Source organism: Oncorhynchus kisutch, linkage group LG29 (assembly GCF_002021735.2).
Source record: "Oncorhynchus kisutch isolate 150728-3 linkage group LG29, Okis_V2, whole genome shotgun sequence".
Taxonomy (NCBI): domain Eukaryota; kingdom Metazoa; phylum Chordata; class Actinopteri; order Salmoniformes; family Salmonidae; genus Oncorhynchus; species Oncorhynchus kisutch.
Genome location: NC_034202.2, coordinates 19,722,997 through 19,737,234, shown reverse-complemented (window position 1 = coordinate 19,737,234; position 14,238 = coordinate 19,722,997). Strand labels below are relative to the sequence as shown.

General features: G+C 40.7%; 1 protein-coding gene across 14 annotated transcripts in view; it reads left to right on the top strand.

The window, feature by feature from the left end:
* LOC109873747 (far upstream element-binding protein 3-like) overlaps window positions 1-9,190 on the top strand; it is a 29,431-nt gene extending 20,241 nt beyond the window's left edge. For 8 of the 14 annotated variants that reach the window (XM_020465443.2, XM_031809525.1, XM_020465442.2 and 5 more), the window contains 6 exons: window positions 4,461-4,621; window positions 4,890-4,963; window positions 5,174-5,250; window positions 6,342-6,413; window positions 6,610-6,740; window positions 6,882-9,190. In XM_020465443.2, the coding sequence (XP_020321032.1) occupies window positions 4,461-4,621; window positions 4,890-4,963; window positions 5,174-5,250; window positions 6,342-6,413; window positions 6,610-6,740; window positions 6,882-6,911 (545 nt within the window). In that variant the 3' untranslated portion in view covers window positions 6,912-9,190. Of the gene's footprint in view, window positions 1-4,460; window positions 4,622-4,889; window positions 4,964-5,173; window positions 5,251-6,341; window positions 6,414-6,609; window positions 6,741-6,872 lie in introns of all 14 variants that reach the window. The other 6 variants (XM_031809531.1, XM_031809527.1, XM_020465445.2 and 3 more) reach the window with 1 other exon arrangement.
* The last annotated feature ends 5,048 nt before the right edge of the window (window positions 9,191-14,238 follow it).

The window sequence follows — 14,238 nt, the reverse complement described above, 5'->3', positions numbered from 1 at the left end:
CGTTCTGCTGCCTGCAACATCCTCCAGCATGACCGGTTTGGCGGTGGGTCAGTCATGGTGTGGGGTGGCATTTCTTTGGGGGGCCGCACAGCCCTCCATGTGCCCGCCAGAGGTAGCCTGACTGCCATTAGGTACCGAGATGAGATCCTCAGACCCCTTGTGAGACCATATGCTGGTGCGGTTGGCCCTGGGTTCCTCCTAATGCAAGACAATGCTAGACCTCATGTGGTTGGAGTGTCAATAGTTCCTGCAAGAGGAAGGCATTGATGCTATGGACTGGCCCGCCCGTTCCCCAGACATGAATCCAATTGAGCACATCTGGGACATCATGTCTTGCTCCATCCACCAACGCCACGTTGCACCACAGACTGTCCAGGAGTTGGCGGATGCTTTAGTCCAGGTCTGGGAGGAGATCCCTCAGGAGACCATCCACCACCTCATCAGGAGCATGCGCAGGCGTTGTAGGGAGGTCATACAGGCACGTGGAGGCCACACACACTACTGAGCCTCATTTTGACTTGTTTTAAGGACATTACATCAAAGTTGGATCTGCCTGTAGTGTGGTTTTCCACTTTAATTTTGAGTGTGACTCCAAATCCAGACCTCCATGGGTTGATAAATTTGATTTCCATTGATATTTTTTGTGTGATTTTTGTTGTCAGCACATTCAACTATGTAAAGAAAAAAGTATTTAATAAGAATATTTCATTCATTCAGATCTAGGATGTGTTATTTTAGTGTTCCCTTTATTTTTTTGAGCAGTGTATATATTCCTGCTTACAAGCAAAAACTAAAAAAAGATGTACCAGTGACACGCTCAATATAGAAGTAGTGCAATGAATCGGATGCTAAGCTACATGGCTGTTTCCCTAGCATAGACTGGAATATGTTATGGAATTCATCCGATGTCATTGGAGTTTACCACCTCAGTCACCGGCTACATTAATAGTGCGTCAACAAGGTCGTCCCCACAGTGACGATACGTACGTATCTCAACCAGAAGCCATGAATTACAGGCAACATCTGCATTGAGCTAAATGGTAGAGCTGCCTAACTGTCAGCACGACAAATGACCTGATCGTGGACTACAGGAAACGGTGGCCGGAGCACGCCCCCATCCACTTCGACATGGCTGTATTGGAGCGTGTCGAGCTTCAAGGTCCTCTGTATCCACATCACTAAGGAATGGTCCACACACAATGCCTTTTTGCCCTCAGGAGACTGAAAACATTTGGCATGGCACCTTAGTTCTACAGCTGCACCATTGAGAGCATCTTGACTGGCTGCATCACCGCTTGGCGTCCGGCCACAAAGCGCTACAGAGGATAGTGCGTATGACCCAGTACATCACTGGGGCTGAGCTTCCTGCTATCCACGATCTCTATACCAGGCGGTGTCGGGAATAGAGGTCGACCGATTATGAGTTTTCAACGCCGTTACCGATTTTATTGGAGGACCAAAAAAAGCAGATGCGGATTTTCATATATTTGTAATAATGACAATTACAACAGAACACTAACTTAATATAATACATCAAATCTATTTAGTCTCAAATAATGAAATGTGTTCAATTTGGTTTAATTAATGCATAAACTGTTGGAGAAGTAAAAGTGCAACATGTGCCATGTAAAAAATAAAAAAAAGAAGAAGCTAACGTATGTTCCTTGCTCAGCTGGTGGTTCAATATTCCCAGTTAAGAAGTTTTAGGTTGTAGTTATTATAGGAATTATGACACATCGACTATTTCTCTCTCTACCATTTTGTGTTTCATATACCTTTTGACTATTGGATGTTCTTATTGGCACTTTGTTATTGCCAGCCTAATCTCAGGAGTTGATAGGCTTGAGTCATTAACAGCGCTGTGCCTCAAGCATTGCTAAGAGCTGCTGACAAACGCAGTAAAGTGCTGTTTGAATGAATGCTTACGAGCCTGCTGCTGCCTACCATCGCTCAGTCAGACTGCTCTATCAAATCATAGATGTAATTATAATATAATAACACACAGAAATACGATCCTTTGGTCATTAATATGGTCAAATCCGGAAACTATCATTTCGAAAACAAAAAGTTTATTCTTTCAGTGAAATACGGAACCGTTCCATATTTTATCGAAAGGGTGGCAACCCTAAGTCTAAATATTGCTGTTACATTGCACAACCTTCAATGTTATGTCATAATTATGTAAAATTCTGGCAAATTAGTTACGGTCACACAGTTCGCAATGAGCCAGGTAGACCAAACTGTTGCATATACCCTGACTCTGCTTGCACTGAATGTAAGAGAAGGGACACCATTTCCATAGTTAAAAGAAATGCATGTTAGCAGGCAATATTAACTAAATATGCAGGTTTAAAAAATATCTACTTCTGTGTATTGATTTTAAGAAAGGCATTGATGATTATTGTTAGGTACATTTGTACCAAGATTGCGCTTTTTGTTAAATCATCACCCGTTTGGGTTAAAGTAGGCTGTGATTCTATGATAAATGTACAGCCACTGCATTGATTATATGCACCACAGGACAAGCTAGTTATAACAACACATGGTTGATGATATTACTAGGTTAACTAGTGACTGACTATGTGAAGATTATATATTTTTTAAATTTTTATAATTTAAGTTTAACGCTAGCTTGTAACTTACCTTGACTCATTGCAGCCACAAGGCCCCATTGACGCTGTACTCGTGGTCTGTAACAGGTGGTCTGCCTGCAATGTAATCGGTGTCCAAAAAGGCAGATTACCGATTTTATGAACTTGAAATCTTCCCTAATTAATCGGTTGACCTCTACGGCGGAAGGCCCTAAAAATTGGCCAAGAGTCCAGCCATCCAAGTCGGACTGTTCTCTGCTACCACACGGCAATCTGTACCGAAGTCTGGAACCAACAGAACCCTGAACAGCTTGTACCCCCAAGCCATAGGACTGCTAAATAGTTAGTCAACCAAGAGCTACACGGACTATCTGCATTAAATGTTTTTTTTTTGTTGCATGAACTCTTGACTCATCACATTCGCTGCTGCTACTGTTTATCTATCCTGTTGCCTAGTCACGTCATGCCTACCTATATGTACATATCTACCACAATTACCTCGTTCCCCTGCACCTCGACTCAGTACTGATACCCCATTTTATATAGCCATGTTATTGTTACTCATTGTATTTATTCCTTTTTTTCTGCATTGTTTGGAAAGACTCGTAAGCATTTCACTGTTAGTCTACACTTGTTTACGAAGCATTTGACAAAACATTTTATTTTATTCTCACTTAAGTTTAAGCGCCTGGTTGATTTTCCCATACTGCTGGCCAACTTGTCTGGGCTCCCTCCCCCTTATCCTAAGTCCCTCGCCAGTTGCACTTTATATCCCCTCCTTTTTTTGTCCAGCTTACTAAACCAGTCTCAATAATAAGGCCGTATGATGTGGTCCCAGCGAGGCCCAGTTCATGAAATGAATAGTGTGGCTCTTCATTCCCCTCTGCTGTCTGACTGGGGGGACCTCATAATGGCTTCATTAAGGCAGAAGTTTCATTTGGTTGACAATGGGTTAATGGCCCATGTGTAGTCTATTGGCAGCAGGGAAGAGGCTACGGGAGGAGGAGCGGTTTGGATGAGCGTTTTTACTGCGAGGTCAGCTGGGGTCAGCCCAGTGTCAGCCACCAGTGAACAAATGTGTAATTGATGTTGGGACAGCCCCCTCGCTCCTTTCACTGGGATGGCAGGAGGGGGGAGAGGGGTTGTAATTGTATCCCCCCCCCCCTCCCCACAACGCAACATGGAGTCGGGAAAGCAAAAGGAGACTAACGACATCCCAGAAAGAGGATACGCTTTAATTTGTCTTTTCTCCCCCATCTAAGTTTCATTTCTTCCTGCTGGTTTAATTGCTCTCCTTCACGTCAGGAAGCTGCCGTCTGATTCGTCAGTGTGGGGGAAGAAGTGTTGTCGTCCTTTGTCTCTGATTAGCACGGATGTTAAAATAGAATGGGGATGAAGGTGTAGGTATCACTAACCCTCAGTCGGTTGAGTTTAGGTACGTATGGTGAAGCCTTAAAGGATAGAACCAGACAGCAGAGGAAGACCTGTTGGTGGTTTTTAAGAACCAGACAGCAGAGGAAGACCTGTTGGTGGTTTTTAAGAACCAGACAGCAGAGGAAGACCTGTTGGTGGTTTTTAAGAACCAGACAGCAGAGGAAGACCTGTTGGTGGTTTTTAAGAACCAGACAGCAGAGGAAGACCTGTTGGTGGTTTTTAAGAACCAGACAGCAGAGGAAGACCTGTTGGTGGTTTTTAAGAACCAGACAGCAGAGGAAGACCTGTTGGTGGTTTTTAAGAACCAGACAGCAGAGGAAGACCTGTTGGTGGTTTTTAAGAACCAGACAGCAGAGGAAGACCTGTTGGTGGTTTTTACTAACTGATTGATTGGAGGTAAAAATGTAAACTTGTGTATTTCCTCTTCCCTAAAAGGTGGCGAAACCATCAAGAACATCAACCAGCAGTCCGGAGCGCACGTGGAGCTGCAGAGAAACCCGCCACCTAACACTGACCCCAACGTGCGCATCTTCTCCATCCGCGGCACCCACCAGCAGATGGAAATGGCCCGCCAGCTGATCGATGAGAAGATTGGGGTAGGTGGTCCTTTTTTATACCCCCCCCCCCAAAAAAAAAGCTATTGTCTGACCTGATATTCATGAGGGCACATGTCAAAGGGGGGGTGCAACTGGTTCTTGTGCCCCTACCATCCACCAGTATGTCACCCGGGGTTAAACATGAAGAATCCATCAAATGGACTTAATGGAGTGCGTCAGCGGCCAGCGCTGCCCTTTGGCCTTGCCTGTTCACCCCCGTTTAACCACAAGTGTGGTCTCTCCTGTCCTTTCTTGCTCTCTCGTCTAGGCCTCAGGAATGGGGGGCAACAGCAGTTTTGGTCTGAACCCATTCGGACAAGGACCAACTACCCCACATCAGAAGTGAGTAGCTTCTTGGTCTCCACACTTTTTACTACTGTTACATTTGTCTAACATGCCTTAATCTATGTTCTCGGCTGCTACTTACACTGACCAAAATATGAAAACAATGATTTAACAATTCCCATGCCAACACAATTAGTATAAATATAAACTGTGACCGTAGGTCTCTTAAACCGTCTAACATGCTTATCTCTGTTTTTGTGGTGTTAGTGGACCCCAGACATTCCTGACAGGAGGATGGGGCACAACATATCAGACATGGCAGGCTCCAGGCCAGCAGGACCCCAGTAAGTCAGTTAGGTTCAGGGTGGGATACCATAACACTTAATACCAATATCGGTCCGCCATTTCACTACAATTCCTTGATATATGGTAATCATCAAAATAATGCTGGGCATAACAGTCCCTCCCAGAGAAATGAAAGAGGACAAAGAGGTGGAAGGAGGACTAAAACTAGCTATGTCTTATGCTCTCTGCTCTGCTTACTGACAACACGTTGCTAGTTGAACAGAAATTTCCTAGGAATACAAGGAATTGGAGAGATTAAAGACTGAAGGCTGGTTTTGGCAATGCTGCAGTACATTTAAATTCAACTCAAGAGAGGGGCAGAGAAGTTCTTGCATTCAGAATGTGACTAACCGTCCAGATATGGGTTTACTTACATTTTTTTCCTTCGTTGTTTCTTCAAATTTCAAAGCCAATTTTCACTCGATGGAAGTTCAAGTTAGGGTTTGGGTAGAGGCCTCAAGCAATAGGATACAGTGGGACATGTCTGGATGGTAAGCCTCAGCCTCCATTGAAAGACCCTCATGCAGTAACTCTGTCCTCCAACAGTGTTATCTGTCTGGTTGCAGGTCTCAATGGATCCCAGACCGGCCAGATGGACTATTCCAAAGCATGGGAGCCGTATTTTAAAAAGATAGGCAAGAGTCAGTCTTCTGGGGGAGATCAGAGAAGGGAGCTCCTACCCCTTCTCGCTTGTGTAACACCACTAAGGGTTAGGGTTGTGCGCAGAACCAGACCTCAAACCTTCCCCCTGCCCTTGTTTAAAGAAGTTTTGTGCAAAGGAACTTGAGTCTATGGGCAGAAATGTCATGTCACCTTGACACCATTTGACGCCGATGATTGTAGTCAGAAGTTTACCATTTTGGTTACATGTTTGTGCAGCTGGATTGCTGAGTGTATCAATGCCATTTTAAACGTGTAATGAGCAGACTCTTGATTTTATCGCCAATGTACATTAGCATTTGTTTGAATATTTGAATATATTTGAGTCAGAAGAAATTGAATTTATGGAGCCAAACGCATTAATTGGGGAGATCTTGGTAGCTGGTTTGGTGTGTGTTGTATTGACTCATCCTTGTTTTATTGTGCCCAGGTGGGCAGAGCCAAGCCCAGAGCAGTGGCTCTGACTACAGCAAAGCATGGGAGGATTACTACAAGAAACAGAGTAAGATTGCACCCACGTGGCCACCAAACTCCTCCAATAGACTTGCCTTTTGAGTGCACAACATCGGAGGAAGTAGATTTCTGCTCGCTGTTTGATGCTGTCAGTAGTGCTCTATGCTCTGGTGCCTCCAACTCCCTCTCCCCTGACCTTCCTCTGTCACCCCCATTCCTCTACCCTGTGCTCACCCTCTCCCCAGGCCAGGCAGCAGGCCCCGGCTCCCAGCAGAGCTCCCCTCCGGACTACAGTGCTGCCTGGGTGGAGTATTACAGACAGCAGGGGGCCTACTATGGCCAGGGTGCACAGCAGACACCGGCCCCAGGCCTTCAGGTGAGAACACATCCCAACTCTTAGCACCCTCTCCACCTGTTTAACTAAGTTGTTTCTGTAAGGAGATGAACTGTAACTTGCACATGTAAATGTATGTCTGTCCATTGTCACTGATGTGAACCTGTTTTGCAGGATCATTAGAGAGGACACCCTTTAGTTGAAGATTTTTGAATCACTGAGAGGATGAAAACAAACCTTTTGTAACAGAGGTTTCTAGATTTGCAACGCCTTGAAGACTTTTACTTTTTTCTTAGTGAGAAACACTAGCTGTAGAATGACTTATACAATTTAAAAAAAGAATATTTCTAAATCAGGAACATTTAATTGTTACTAAATACTTGTGTACACCATTATTTTGAATTGACAATTTCCGGGATCCCTTTTGGACTTATGAGAGCTGTTTTGTTTTCTATTTTTTCCTTTTTGATTCAAATTACATTGCCAAAACGAACCCCGGAGTTGTAACTTTTCAGTAAACGCAATATAATCTATTTTTTCTAGTTCTGTTGCAATAAAATCGCAATTATGGGCTTAGCAGTCTTGAATTAATTTTTGTTTTGTCATAAGATGTTTTAAGAATGTGTAAAAATGTTTTCTTTTCCTTTTACAAAAAGCATTTTAATTCAGTAAGATGAAACTGTGATATTTTGTTACAGGAAAATGTATAATTTTGTTGCAAAATACGAGAGATGTTGGCAAATGGCAGTCAATTCCTAATTTAATTCCTGTTGTGCTTTGTATTGTTTTCCATTGTCTTTTATTGTACTCTGGTTTAAAAAAGGTGCAATATCTTATTTCATTTTTGAAACAAAGATGGATTCTCTAATATTTTGACAGGCGTTTAACTTGTAGTTCTTAGATGAATTTTTTTTAGGCATATGAAAATGTAATGAATAATTTATTACAATGATCTGATATGGGAAAGGGGATGTTGCATTTTGTGAGTTATTTGCCTTTGCTATCTTGTAAAACTATGTATGTATGCTCAGATACTTGACTAAATACTTTATTTAAAAATATATATATAATTAAATCAAAGAAGTTTTTTTCATGGAGTCATTATCACAGGAAAACTGTCCCTGTTTTTCTGTTCTGTTTTCATACTGAAAATGTTCAAAGATCGTGAATGTGTCATTTGAAATTTGATGTTGCATCTTGCTATGGACAAAAATGAGAAATGCCAGGTTTTTATGTATGTTTTGTACCTAAATAATTCAAGACTGCTAAGCCTCTGGATTCTACCTGTGTAATAATTAATTGTAGTTTTTTATATGCTAAGTATTACGATCAAAATTGTCTTATTTGGTACCACCCAGTTTCCCTAATGCCCCATCCAGTACACACTGTGGACTCGTGTACAGTCCAATGCTAAACTTTTTAATTCATTTTTCTTTCTACTTTGTGTGATCTAATATATGTATGATTGATTAGTTACGAAATGAATCTAGTGTTAACTTCATTGCTTAATGAAAAGGGATATTATAATTTCGAAATGTTTAATTTTAGTGTTTTTTCCTCATATGTACAGGTAACCGTGTATTAAAAACGTCAAGACTACCTTTGTGTTCTGTTAAAATTGTTTTATTTTGCCATTTGAAAGCTTAGTTTTCTTGTCACATTCCAGTATTGAGTGTTAACGATTTTATTGGGTTTAAACTGTGAAACCTTTCCTCCGCGCTCTGTTTTAAGACTGAGTATTCGCTATACATGAAGTAAATATAAAGGTCAAACTGTATGGTATGTTGTATAAACAGAAGATATATATTTTTTCTATAGAACATTACTTTGCCAGTTCACAAATTCAAATAAATGTTCCACAAGCCTCTCTTGTGGTTGAAGTATACGATCTTTATTAGTTGCTACAGTGCCTACAGAAAGTATTCATACCTCTTGACTTCCACATTCTGTTACAGCCTGAATTCAAAAAGGATGAAAGTGTTTTTGTTTTTTTATCTCACCCATCTACTACACACACAACCCCATAATGAGTGAGAACCACGTTTTTATCATTTTTTGCTAAATGTATTGAAAATGAGTGGCAGAAATCTCACTTTACCTAAGTATTCACACGCCTGAGTCAATACATATAAGAATCACCTTTGGCAGCAATTATAGCTGTGAGTCTTTCTGGGTAAGTCTCTATGAGCTTCTCACACCTCGATTGTACAATATTTGCACGTTGTAAAATACATCAAGCTAGACAGCCATTTCCAACTCTTGCCTTTTAGATTTTCTAGCTGATTTAAGTTAAATGTAACTAGGCCACGAAGGAACATTCAATGTTGTCCTGGTAAGCAACTCCAGTGTATATTTGGCCTTGTTTTAGGTTGTCTACTGAAAGGTGAATTTGTCTGTCTGCTGGAAAGCACACTGAATCTGGTTTACCGCTAGGATTTTTGCATGTGCTTAGCTCTATTCAGTTTATTTTTACCCCCCCCCCCCCCCCCCCAAAAAAAAATATCCCTTATCCTTGACGATGACAAGCATACCCATAACATGATGCAGCCACCACCATGCGTGAAAATATGAAGTGTGGTACTTAGTGACGTGTAGGATTTGCACCAAACATAACACCTTGTATTCAGGAGAAATTCTATTTTTCCTCTTTTTTTAATTGTATTTTTAACTTTAGTTCCTTTAGAAAGCATGTTTTGAAATACTTTTTGATTCCGTGCAGACCTTTTCACTGTCATTTAGGTTAGTATTGTGGAATAACTACAATGTTGATCCATCCTCAGTTTTGTCCTATCACAGCCACATTAAAATCTTACTGTTTAAAAGTCACCATTGGCCTCATGGTGAATTCCCTGAGCGGTTTTCTTTGTCTCCGGCAACAGTTAGGAAGGACGCGTGTATCCTTGTAGTGACTAGGTGTAAATGATAAACTATCCGAAGTGCAATTAGTAACTTCACCATGCTCAGAGGGAAATTTATCCATCTACTATTAACACAACAAAATGTGGAAAAAGTCTAGGGTGAGAATATTTTCTGTATGCTCTTATGTCATGTTAAGCTCAACACGGTACATTTTTTCCCCTACCATTTCTCTTCAGTTTTTTTCTTTGCTTGGCAGTTGACAACCTTAAGACATGAAGAAACAATACAAATGTGTAAAGTTCATATACATGTCCAGAAGATGCATGGCAGTGATTACCAAAGTCTAAAATGCATTTGCCTATTGGGAAAGTCAGGAGGATTATTTTTTTTTTTTTGGTTGCCTAAAGACTGATCACTTGCCCGTAAACGTAAATAAGCAATTTACATGCAGAAGTGCCATTTTTCCCACCCCTGCTTTTACTCACCTATTTGTCAGTGAATCAGATCAGAACTGGAATTATTTGGGTTCCCATACAATCAGTTAAAAGGTGTTTTTTCTTTACAACAAGGTCCTGTGTGATCTCAGCTGTATGAATATGGCCATTGTGGTTTCTTATTGTATTTGTATGTATATGCAAGTTCCCCCAATTCGGTGCCTTTGGAGATGTGTAACTTGGTAAAAGAATATATGTATTTTGTTTTCACCTAATTTTATCATTGTCAGAGCACATGTTCAATTTCATAAACATATTTTCCCATCTCAAGGTTAAATAAAATGACTTAAATTCAAAATAAACAGGATTGACTGTAACAGGGTTGTCTAGTTAATCTTAAATCATCCATAAATCACATTGTGATGGGGCATGGAAGCTTGTGTACAACAGGGAGTGGCAATCGAATGCAAGCTTCACATTTAAAAAAAAACGTTTTATTTAAACATTCTAGGCTGCAGGGTAGAAGGCTTTGACGTGTTATCCTCAACCTGTTATCCTATAACCAGCGCTCACCTGCTTATACACTGATTTTACTATTTGATGTTACATTTTTAATTTTAAGTTTTAGTTTCACCAAATGAAAATGAGAGTTCAGGTAACAAGGTTGACTTCATGAGGGAGAAGTGTAAATGAATCACTAACATGAAACAAGTGTAAATTGTTTCATGTTAGTGATTCATCTTCAGAAATGACTTTGTCAAAGCAACAAAATAACTAGGGCTTTACAATGGTGAAACATTTTGGAGTTAGGGACATGCAAAAATGCTGTGTTTTGTAACTTTAGGAAGACTTCATATTTCAGATTGATTGAATTATCTACATGGTCTATATTAAAGAGCACTTTATTGAATATTACAGACTTAAATGTCAATATTGGTGCACAATTTCTACTGAATATCAAAGGGACACAAAAGACACTAATTTCACGGAACGACTCAAATTCTTTCCATAGACCACCTATTGGCTGATTTTCAAAACCATCCCAAAATCAGGGAAAGGGGATTAATTGATCCACTCTGCTGTTAAACCCATTTTAATGCATCATCACTGCGTGAACTTAATCTTGTGACCATGCACGAAAAGGTTTGTGGACAAGTTAGTATATGCCATTTTTGCATTTGCCATATTTTTCAACCTTAGTTTATGTTCTACTATACGCTCTTGTAGTTAATGAGATGTAATTTGGACAGCGCTTTATCTACCATCAACTTCAGACGAGAGCCAGAGCCAGGCTGGACAACTTTTGCAGGTATGGCAAAACACTTGGTGGAATTCTCCTGAAGTTCTCCCATAGTTCAGTTTGGCAATGTTTTATACTACCGCAAAGCTTTATAATTCCCGTCTATACCAAACATTAAACGCGTAGGTTGAGCATATTCTTGGATACATTTTTCCCCCGTTATTCTTTGCTCTTGTCTCTGACTCTTCTCATTGTCCCTCTCCCTTTGTGAACGGTCCACAGGGGTGTCCCCAGAGCACCGTTATTGAGCAGCTTTGTCATCCCACATCTTTACTCCCCGTGGGGGGGCCTCGGCCATAGTGGACCCTACTCTGCCCCGGCCCTGTCCCCCCCCCCATTGATACTGTGCAGCTGTTTCCAAATCCAGCCCTTGATTTTGATCCTCTTGCTTTTTAATATGAAGCCCCTGCGGACAGTCCCTGGTCTGCTTGGCCATTGTATAGGCGTGATCATTTAGTTGTTCTCCACATCACCTCCAGACGGGTTGAGAGCCATTATTATGAAGGGGGGACCATTCAGTTTTGAATAGGTTCTCTATGCTGCTATATGTGAAACCTAATCCCTATAGTATCGCTAACTGTATATGTTTCGTTTTTAGGTGTACGCCAGGGGGTATTCATGTAGAGAATGTGGAATGTGAAGGGGACAGTATGTATTATGGCTCATTCACTGTTCACAGCGTTGGTCCTGAATAGCTGCCCTGTACAGCAATGAATAGTTTATTAAATGGGTTTTATTGATTTGTTTATGCAGGGCTGTCCAATGAAAAATGGATGGTTGTGCAATCTGTTTTCACGGGTCTGAGTAAGTCAACAGTGAGACAAATTATTTGATGAAATGCAACCATTTGATTATAGTCTAATTAATTTGGCCATTTTAACAATGTGTTTACTTACTCAGGCCTGGTACTATCTGAGCAGGTGGGGAATTGGGGGTGCTCTCTATCTCTCAAACACACACACACATATACACACACACATCTGCACCCCCCCCCCCCCCCCTCCTCTAAAGCTCCAGTTTCGTTAAGCAGGTGTCCTGTCCCATTCCAGGGAAACCCCTTTATGGGAGGGACTGGCCCTCTCTCACCTTTCCTGCAGATAAGCCGATCTACTGTATCCACCATGCTGGGATATCTACCTTAATCTCTTTTTAATGGCCCCAAGGAGAAGCCCAGGGGAGACCTGTCTGCCCATCCCTCTCAGCTGATATTCTGTTGAGGTTGTAGTTGGCAAGTAGCTTTTTTAGTAACAGGAATGATTCAGCTTAGAAATTAATGACAATTTGTCTTCCGGTTGGGAATGTTTGTTTGGTTAAAAACTAAAAGGAGCTTGGTGTTTTTAATACGATTTATTCAGCCCACTTTAATGTTGAATGCTTGTTATATAATATAATGACTGAGGGGGTGTTTTTGTCTCTTCTAAGAGGACTGTTTTAAGGAAAGCATGTTTTATGTAAGCCTTTAAATTAGGAAGTATGGATTTACAGTAATTCAAAATAATTATAGGGGGTATTATGTGATTGGTCTATTTCACGGGTGACTACAAATAGTGAAGTAACATGCCATGTACAAAGAAAATGAGTCTTTGCAGTTATAATTTGATGAATGAAATAAAATAAGGTGTTTTAAATGGAATGATAAAAAAGGCCTACTCTTAAGCTCAAACCCGTTAAACAATGAATATCATATAGTGCATATAAAGTTTAAGAATATATAGACTAACGTAATTTGTAGTGATATAAGAACCTTTAGTTTAATTGTTGTAGGCCTACAAGATTAATCTGCAATATTTTTCTTTATTCTATACAACTTCATATTTCTTTAAGAATTTTAGGTTTAGTGGCTGCTTTCCCTCGGCCTAAAATGTGAGTTTTTAGCAAAATATTGGAAAGAAATCTATAGCAAATTTAAAGGCTATTGTTTAATCCATAGGCTACACTTTAATTTAGGAAATATTGGCCTACATTTTTTTTTCAAAAGATCTTGACGTGTACATCCTTTACCAGACAGAAAAAGAAAAGGTTAATGCATCAAATAAATCAAATCCATGCGTTACCCCATTCCAATTAATTTAATTCATCTTTAATAAAGAACGGTCCCTCCCCCTGGCCCTACGATTTAACTCAAAGCTGAAGCCTCTTAGTAAAATAAATGCTGAAATGCAATACATGTAAATAAATCTGAGAACGAATCAGATTCAGCGAGAGGGACATTTCATCTGGGAAAAGGCACACATGTAGGAGGTGCCCCTCCTAACAAAACAAAAAAAGCAGCTGTGTGCACAGTCATCTTTTTTCGTGCTTTGTCACTCACCTTTTCACTATCTCTGTATTCAAAACAACCCGTTCTATACTTTGCATTTAGAATCCATATCTTCTTTTCCATTCGAATTCTAGTCCACATTCGTCAGAGACCAACTTTTCGGACCATCCCCTTGTAGTTGTTGGAATGAAAGGCGGAGTGCATGGGTGTCAATGTGCCCTCAAAACACCATGAAAGATTGATTTGCAGCACTTTTCAGCCCCCTGACATTACTTGGAGAGGAACTGAATAGGAAACCCGCGAGCCGGGGACGGAATAAAGATGTTCTCTCTGCTGGAAGAGAAGGAAAACTGCTCATTTACCCCCAGTCCATCAAGCCCGAAAAATAGAGAGGAAAAAACAGAGAGAACTGTGGCTATTGAGAAGAAAGGGGCTGTATATACTCATCTAAACGCTGTCACAATATACTGAAGGGCTATGAACAACCATGAATATTAAACCGCTTATTTCAACAAGGGCTAGAGAAGTGAACCACGGCAAAGCAGCTTTGCATTTTTTGCATGGGAACAATGCGGTAAAGCACGTTGAGCTTGTTTCTATTCTATTATTCCCGCGCTATAACTCCCTGGAAGAAAATTAATATTGCCAACCACATGAATGCGGAATGCCTGAGAAAGAACGTTTAAG